This window comes from Teleopsis dalmanni, chromosome 2 (assembly GCF_002237135.1).
Source record: "Teleopsis dalmanni isolate 2A chromosome 2, ASM223713v2, whole genome shotgun sequence".
NCBI lineage: Eukaryota > Metazoa > Arthropoda > Insecta > Diptera > Diopsidae > Teleopsis > Teleopsis dalmanni.
This window is the reverse complement of record NC_051847.1, coordinates 214,180,081-214,189,499: the sequence shown is the minus strand read 5'-3', so window position 1 is coordinate 214,189,499 and position 9,419 is coordinate 214,180,081. Positions and strand designations below refer to the sequence as shown.

General features: G+C 32.4%; 2 protein-coding genes across 2 annotated transcripts in view; one reads left to right on the top strand and one right to left on the bottom strand.

Moving 5' to 3' along the window:
• LOC119676703 (cadherin-86C-like) overlaps positions 1-9,419 on the top strand; it is a 373,671-nt gene that overhangs the window by 148,039 nt on the left and 216,213 nt on the right. The gene's annotated exons all lie outside the window — the stretch shown is intronic.
• On the bottom strand, positions 970-3,234 carry LOC119681356. Its single transcript, XM_038094528.1, has 4 exons — positions 2,991-3,234; positions 1,473-2,656; positions 1,265-1,409; positions 970-1,200 (listed from the first exon to the last, which is right to left on the bottom strand). Exons 1-4 carry the CDS (start codon positions 3,138-3,140, stop codon positions 1,063-1,065), a joined length of 1,617 nt encoding a protein of 538 aa, XP_037950456.1. The 5' UTR covers positions 3,141-3,234; the 3' UTR covers positions 970-1,062.

Here is a 9,419-nt window from a genome sequence, read left to right as displayed (position 1 = left end):
TCAGTCACTGGGCTTGCCTACTTCAATGCTATTTGCGCGACACTAAACGCTCTGAACTAAAACCACAACTTGAAATATATCGAGCAGTGCAGGGTGCCTGGTGTGTGGTCTACGTATCTAGTATCTCCTCCTTTTAATTTATCTCCCATAATTTATTAACGAACACTTGAGAATACTATTAAAGCCAATACCATTCCTTACATTATATTTGTATGTTTTATATCACAGCGATGAGGTTTTTAGAACATCATAAAATGTTGTTAAGGCGCTAAAGGATTTATGTATGATCACTGCACAAATCTGTGCTTCGATGCACTGTTAGTTGGTGTCTGTTCAGAGATCTATGATGAAGGTGTTAAAGTACGAAATTTTGTCAAAAAAAAAAAAAAAAAAAAATTATAGTGCCATTTTGACTTGTTTAAGAATTCGCTTTGGGTGGTCGGTAAGCATGTTTGGAGTACGGAAATAATATAGAACATATGAAAATTATAGCTATTTTTAAAACAATGAATTTTATTTTATTTTTATAGTGGTTAAGGAATCCTTTAAAAAACTATAAAAATAGAATACAATTCATTGATTTAAAAATAACTACAATTTTAATACATTATGCATTATTTTTATAAATTCTTTAACTGCAGTGCATCCTCAAATCAGAAGCCATTGCAATTTTTAAAATAAAATAAAAATTTGCATATATAAATATAGCGAAATTTGTTAGTAACAGTAACTAAAAAACGACAGAATTTTTCTATATATCATAATATATTGAAAGATATTGACATGTTTAATAAAAATATTAATAAAATCTACAGCGAAATTATTTTAAAAATTGATTTGATTTTCAAAAGTCTACACATTTAATAAATTCATATTAAATTAAACTAATCTTAAATCAAGAGTTATATAAAATATATCTTTACCTCTCCAAGTAAAACTAACTAAATATATTATTTCTATCAAACAGCACTTCATTATAATTTATTATTAATAGACTCAAGCTTATATAGCCAAAGAAAGTAATATAAAAAATATACATTAAAAAAATTACAAAACAAATACTTAAAAAAGTGGTTTACGACGTCCAATAGCCATCAATTTGCCCTTCAGAATATTATTCTCGAAATCGATCTGTTGCTGCTGCTTTTTACGAGTGGTCAGCGAGGGCGCAATTATTTTGCGTGGCACCATCTGTTGGTACTACAAGAAACATATACCATTGAAAACGTAATACACTAGATGAATAATGAAGTTATGTTCTTACCGCATTATTATATTTTTTTGGCTTCAAAGCAACTAACTTTCGTGCCAAAATATTGTTTTCGCGGGCAATCTCACGCATCTGCAAATCGGTGAAGCTGCGATTTCTAAAAGGTCTTACGGCAGGAAAACGAGCAGGAACTGGTATTCTTTCCATGTGAGTTTTAAAGTTATAAATAAGAAGATATACTAAAAAAATTTATATTACTTACCTTGCTTTGGATAAATTCTTACCCAAAAGATCTGTTTGAGATTTGTTAGCTTCCTCCAATTTTATTAACTGCTCACTTTCTGAAGGTTTGGCAGAACGGATTATATTGTGCATGCGCTCCCTAATCATATCATTTTTAGCATAAGATGTACACGGAGATGAATCATCTGTCACTTCTGCATCAGTATACTCTGTAGAATTATCATCTGTTGCAGATGTGGTATATTCTGCACTCGTTGAGTCTGTACTATAACTGCCATATTCTGATAAGTCAGCTTCATTTTCTGACAATGTCAGAGATTCAGTTTCATACTCCACTTCTTCGTCACAAGACTCTGCAATATATCCCTCTTTGTCATCATTATCATCATACTCAGCATCTGAGGCATCTTCTTTTATATTTTCCTCAACAGTTTCTTCCTCTTGTGAGCTTCTACTGTTGGAAAAATTTTGGCTTTCTTTCCACTTTAATAAATTTAATTTAAATTGCATTAACTTCTCACGCGATTTTCTATTCATCTCAGACTTATCATCTTCAATCTGCTGAGCATTTTCGTACCTCTTTCTTTCTATAACGTTTGGGCTAACTGTTCCACTACGTGTGCTTGCACTTGTCTTGACTTGATAACAACTGTTGGTTTCGCATTCGCTCTCGGCAGAAGCAGTCATGCTTCCTCCTGATTGTTGTTGTAGCGCAACAACTGGAACATCCGTTTCCTCTAAATCACAGTAATCAATATCAGAAGTTATTGCGCTTATTGTTACTTGTCGTCCTTTTCTTTCTAATAGTGTCAGCTGTTCGTCTTCTGTTTCCTTAGCATCACTTGCTACTACATTGAATTGTCTAACAAGTATTGTTTTTGATTCTTCTAAGCTTTTAAGTATATTATGCTTAGCACGAACAGTGTTTTTAATAGACTTAATAGATTTCTGCTCTCTATCAGATGTCTGGTGGGCTGCAGGTACTTGTTTCGGAGTTTTATCAGCTGGATTAGTACGCTCCGAATCATTAAAATGTGGTGTAAGAGATTCATCAAAATTCATAGGAAGAACAGAAATGTTATTTTGTTCATCAAAAGAATCAGTATCTCCCTCGTCATCCGACGAAGAAGTCATAAAACTAAGATTTTTGTTAAGTTCAGTAGAATTGCTTAATATACGTTGACGTGCGTAAGCAGCAAGTGCCTTGAAAAATTTATTAAGTTAAATTTAATATAACATTTCAGTTTTATTTTAATTTTATTTATTTATCAAGAATCCCTTAAACTTGATCTACAGTATATACATAAAGTGCTTACTCTCTGCTATTTATACTTTAAGAGCCTCGTTGCACTTAATACCCAGATATTTAATGCAATATATTTTTATAAAATTCAAAATAAATCAAACCAAAGAGTAATATATAAAGAATTATCACACTCTTATATTAAATATCGCATCGTATCTAATTGTATTCCATGGAGTCTCAAATATTCGCAATAATTCTAAATTAGATGATTCTTCGCATCTTGTTACTTACCTCGTTCCGTTTAACAGGTTGGCAGTTTATAATATTCTCAAATTCGGACTCGGATGTCTCGAAATAGTCACCACTTGTATCCGTTCCATGGCCATTGGACGCAGCTGCTCTTAAGTAAGTTTCTTCGTCTGAAGTTACTTTTTGTGCCATTTTCGTATTATCTTTTTAGCAAATATATTCGATCAATAATATAAAATTTTATATTTGCTTAAGCTTCAGAAAAATTGTAACAATCGCAACAAAGAAAAAGATAATAATGAATATTTGAAAAATTTTCTTCAATATATTAGTTAGATAGAAATTTATAATTCTCATGACCTACTTACAAAATTATAGTTCAGATGAAGTGAATCATAGCCTTCCAAAACTCTATTGAACAGTGCAACAGATATTTAGCTATCTTCTATGCTCTATTTCAATCTATATTACTTCATGGATTACCGTTCAGATTTCTGCTAAAACAGCAAGCTAAGTTTATAGAACTTAGATTTAACAGTGATCTGAAACTGAAACAGAGCACACAGATATACTGAAACAAGACTTTCCATCTCTTAATTCCATTAACTACATGTGTTCATATGCAAACCTCGCTTAGGCGTTTGGTTGTCTCATATCAAGCAGAGCTAATATAGGGACTAACATAATAGACACTATACGTATGACCGCAAACTAAACAACTATTGACTATTGCAATGTCTTTTAGTAGAAGTAATGAAAATTCAGTCTGCAGCAAAGTGTTTCCTAAGCAATACGGTTTTTGACATGTTTGTCGCAATCCTCTCGGACAGCCAAGCTGTAATCAAGTCTCTGATAGACGTTACAAGTACAACTCATGCAGTTCAAGACTACAGGACTTCTCGTAATGTCTTGTCTAGGTTTACCAATGTCCAACTCAAATACGAACTTAGACATAGAAACATCCCTGGAAACAACAAACCAGACGAACTTGTCAAAGGCCTTCGTTATGCAATTTCCTAATACTAGTATTTGTGTAACAATGGCTAAAGGAATTAATAAGCATAAATATATAGGGTTGGCAAGAACAGGTTGAGCGGATGAAGAAATTTGTCAGCATACATCTGTCAGTTTAGTTAAATTGATCTAAATGGGACAAAATTCGTACCAACTAAAATATTACCTGCTTCAGCTAAAACAGAAACAGCACTACTATAGTATCAGTGCTGACAGATCATTGTGTATTAGGAAAGAACGCAATAAGTTTTGAGCGACCCTCAACAATATTTGTTCGCATTGCGGTTCTATAGATGAGAAGAAAATTGTACCACATCGAATATGTTAATGTCCATCATAAGTTAATAAAATTTGTGTGGCTCCTTTTGATCTGAGAGAGCAGTCATTTATTAGAATTAGGAATATACCCAAATTCATAGAGTTGTAAAGTTGGTTGTTTTCAAAATGAATTGGAAAGTTACGCTTTCTTAAGAAGTCAATGTTTGGGACTTCTATCTTTAAGGTGGTTATTTAGGTCTGGCGTATCTTATCGTCTTACCGATTATCGATTTTATCTCAACATTTTTTTTTATTTACTTAAAGATTCGGTGTACAAGGATGCCATTTCAATCGAACCTAACTTTTTTTGTAAAGGAATACTGCCAAAAATATTTCCACTATATACCATTAATAGCTGAAAAGACGTCTATGTTACTAGTGCTATATATACTTTCACATTTAAATAATTTCTTTATGTTTAAATTTAATTTCTTTGGGTTTCAGAAGAAACAGCTCTTAAGGGGAGTACTTTTTTGACAGTTTGTTAGACTATTCTTCGTGAGGATTAAAAAACTGTCTAATTGTAATTAGTTAATTGCAAATTAACTAACTACAATGTGATAAATTTATATGTTTTAAGACGGTAAAAGAAAAACATACGTTCTACCATCTTGCGAAGAATATGACAAAAAAACTACGAAAAATTGCTAGTTATTGGAACCGGGAACAGATCTACCAATCTGCTACTGCAACCAACCGATCTAAAAGATTTGATTGATTTATATATTTGTTTTCTAAGTTTCGGATAATCCATATAATAAGAAAGATACTTGATCTATCTTTTCCATAACTGAAATATCTGTTTCAGTTATGGTAGCACTCATCATCTTTCTTGTCTTTAACTAAATATTTTCAAAAAAAATTTATCTGACAAATACAGCTGCACAATTGTAACACACTTTCGTTACTTCAAAAGTTTGACAGACAGTTCTGTGTCCAATTTCAAACATCGAATGATACAATATTTTACTAATGACTCCAATGTTTAAGTGGAGAGCAGTTTTAGATGGTATTTTTACTTATGACACCATGTAACGTTTACGTACCTATGTCTGATATTTCTGATAGGCACTTCATTATAATTAATAAAGAAATGAGTTGAACAGAGGTATTACCTAGAGTCTAACAAATAATGAGCTTTTGCCAATTAACTTATCTTCTTAAGAAATCCCACATAAATTTACTAAATACAATACAATTCATCTAATGCAGTCAAATCAAATCAATTTTAAAATTTACAATTCCAAATATTTAAAAATCTTAAAGATATTTTATATTTGATTTGTTTATTTAATTTTTACGCAACTACGAACACGCCGCAACTTTCAGATACAATTTAAGTGGCGGCGCCAATTCGCTCCACTGCAGCCATTCACAGCCATTCACAGCCACTCACAGGCTAGGCAAACCAATACCACCCAGTACATTTATAGATACTTGCATGGCGCTTAACCACATGATTGTGGCCAATTTCGAGTATTTATATTTACAAAGTGTTGAATGCATATTTAAGTTAACAAAACATAAATTTTTCATATTAGAAAATCAATTAAATTCCCTTGAAATAGCTTAACTCATGTATACAAAATATAAAAAATCTCCAACAAATTTTTTTTACTAGACGACGGGTCGGACGCCACAAGCCAAACACAGCGCCCAACGGCTCCAACATCATTATCAATGCATCCAATGCCAATAAACTTGCCGACTACAACAGCAACAAATTGTTGAGAAAATTTAGCAGATACAACAACAATTCCGTCAAGGAGTTGGAAAGTGTTTTGCGGTACACATATTTGATGCAATTGCCTTTTGCTGAAGGTGGTGGAAGTGTAGCAAGCAGTTGTAGTTGCAACATTTCATTGATCAATTAACCAGACATCAATTTTGTTACGGTATTTCGTATTTCGGACAGAGTTGAGATTGCTGGTGGGATAACCGGTCACCATGGACTGCGTTATCACTTTAACAAAATGGGTCTATCAGAAGAGTTAGATTGTCGAGTCTGCTTAGAAGCAGAAGAGACTTTCAGTCACATTCTCTTTGATTACCCAGCTTTGATCTGGATCAGAAGGAAGTCACTGAATCGAGAACTACTCTCCCCTTCTAACATTATGAGATCCTCAACGGGTGACATTCTGGCTTTCATTCGAAAAGTGGAATGTTTTCTGTTCGGTTAAGGTCTGTTGCAGCACAAAAGTGTGAGACTTGAATCCACTAAAACCACCTCTTACGAATGAATGGAGAAAATAACGACAGCATTGTGGAAACTTTATTCCAGTGATAAAGGGAGAGAGATTAGAACAAGAGACTTAATACCTAGCAGGCTAGGTTCATCTAAGCATGGACCAGAAAGCATGGGCATAAATAAAAAAGGTATGTTGGGAGTTCGTGAAGAGGGTGGGGTTATTGCGTAAGCACGGGGATACAAACGGTAGACTTTGTAACCACGCTCACGAGAGCCGCGGAAAGAGATGTTGAAGGGATTAGAGTCTCATCGAAATAAAGTGGAGTTTTATGGCGTAAGGTTTGGACGAATTCCTCAGGGAGTGTGCTAGCAAACGAATAATAATTGCGAATAAAAGTACCTTTAGGCATGAAAACTATTGTATAAAATCTTTTCACATTTGAAATAAATTGATAAATTATTATAACATTTATATCTAAATTAATTTTGTAAAAAGTTAAAAGCCATTGTTTGCAAAATAATATTTCATGAGTTTAAATGAGACTTGTTCTCTAGAATCAGACTTGTTCTCCAGAAAAATGGTTCAAAAAAAACATTTTATTCGTGTATAGTAAAGCAAAAATTCAGTTGATTCAAATAATCAAAAATTTTGTTGTTGTAGTTCAATAGTGTTCGAAACCCATTCTTTAAAAACTGTTAAAATCTTTCAAAACGGAGTAATCCTTAATAAATTGAAGCATGACACCTAAATTGATTTAATATTGCACTTCTCTTCTGCTGGTCTCTTTGCGGCTTTGCGGTGCACTTATAAACCATTTGGTTCCATAAAATTAAAAAAAACAAAAAAAGCAACAAAACAAGACCATGTAATCCTCATTGTTTCACTTAGTCAATGCGCAAGGTGCAATGTAAGTAACTGCGGGTGCCAATATGTGTACTTAGCATTACTAACTGACGCTGCCACCAAATAACAACAATAAAAATAATAATAGCAACTTTATATTATGCAAAATTGCATTCAACATAAAACAAACAAAAACGCAAAGAAAAACAACAAAACATTCCCATTGTTTTTCATATTCGTTAACGATGCAATGATGCAATCCCGATAAGCGACTGCTCCTGCCCTAAACCGCAAGTGCATTTTGCATTGGTGGCAACTCCTTCTACAGCGAATGCAACGAGACAGGAAATCCATACAATGGCGGCAGTTCTAATGCAAATGAATGAACTGTTTTTTTTCTTTTCTGATTGTTTCCTGATTGTTTTGTTTTGTTTTGTTTTTTGTTTGTTTTGAATTTTTTTTTCAGTTGCAATGTTGCAATTGTTACTTGCAACCATTTTAAAAAGTTTAAGTTTTGTGTTGTTTTTGATTTGCCGCTTTTGATGTGTCGGTACACTTGAGAAGTTTTGGAGAGGTTTTTGCGCCTTTTTATGGGTGAAATGAAAATTACATGAAATTTTGATTTAAATTGAGTTTTAAGTTTTTTTCTTATTTTTATTTTCTATTTTATGAAAACTCACTGAACGAATGGAGTTTTTATTTCCATAGACTATGCAATATTAAAAAATTTCCATATAATTGTTCAAACTTATATAAAAACCTACAGTGATCTAAACATTCGTACGATATTGCAATAAATATTTATTATAAATAATGCATATCCATCTTAAGAATCTATTGTGGTAACCCTGGAGTAAATTTTACTAAGCTCACCTGAATAAATAAAACCTATTGATATAACTAACAATATCACTTAGTTTAAGACTGCTGATCTTCTTCAGTTTAATGAAAGCCAGATGGAGATATTAAAGTCATTTTCTGGCAATTGCTACACCCAAATAGATAAGATTGGCACTCATCATTTCACAGAATCTGATAACAGGTATCAAATATCCATTAATTCGATTTTCAAAAATAAGTGTTAATAAGAGTCTCTTTAATTTAGATAATGGTGATAAAACTGAGCTGAGATCTATTTATAGTAAACTGAGAAATGAGTCAGCATTATTATTGTTAACTCGAATAGTTCTTTCATTACTTTCTAGCTTTGACATCGTCCCTAAAATTAAGTAAGTAAAGGGAAATCATGAGTGATTTAAGGGATCTCTAAAACTGAATAGAATTTATAGGATATTAAACCGATGTGTATTAAATTAAACAAATTTTTTACTACTAATGTTAATAACAGTATTTATTTATTTAAGTTTTCCACACCTCTGTATCATATTATTTTTTATTATATCACTATTTATCTATTTATTATATTAAAGTAAAAGTAGGCAAAAGTAGTGAATTTTTTAAATAAGAAAATATGGAATGTATATGAAATATGGAAACTAAAAAAAATTTAACACAAAGTCCCGATGCCATAATTTTTTTAAAGCTATAATTCTTTGCAGACGTCTCTACTCTGTAAACACCTTTCAAAGCCTCGTGCATCAAGTGTAGTTATCGCTTCATCAACTTGATCAGTTCAATCGTACTCTTCCTTATCCAACTGCAAATAATGAAGGTATTACATCTTCCATCCTCGTGACATATTAAAACTAGCGAAATCAATGAATGTTATTTCACTAAATAATGTTAATGCAATCAGAAAGCTTATACAGATCAAAAAGATGCTTTGGATTAATTTATATAAATATCGTCCTTGTTTCTGATCTATATAGAAGCACAGAATAGATACATTTGTTGACATCTTCACTGTTTCTAAGTAGTTTAGAAGTTTAAGTAAGATGACTGCCATGAAGAATGAAAGTTTCGGTAACGGTAACGACTCTGAGCTTCGCATCTGAGTTACTTATTGAATTGAAGTTTTCGATCCATGTTTACCTCCGCTCGTAGCCGACATATACTTGATTTTGCTGTTATTTGCTATCATGAAAGCTTGCGTTCGCAAAGAACTGGATATATTTCTAGAATATTGTACCATAACAATGAATACCTA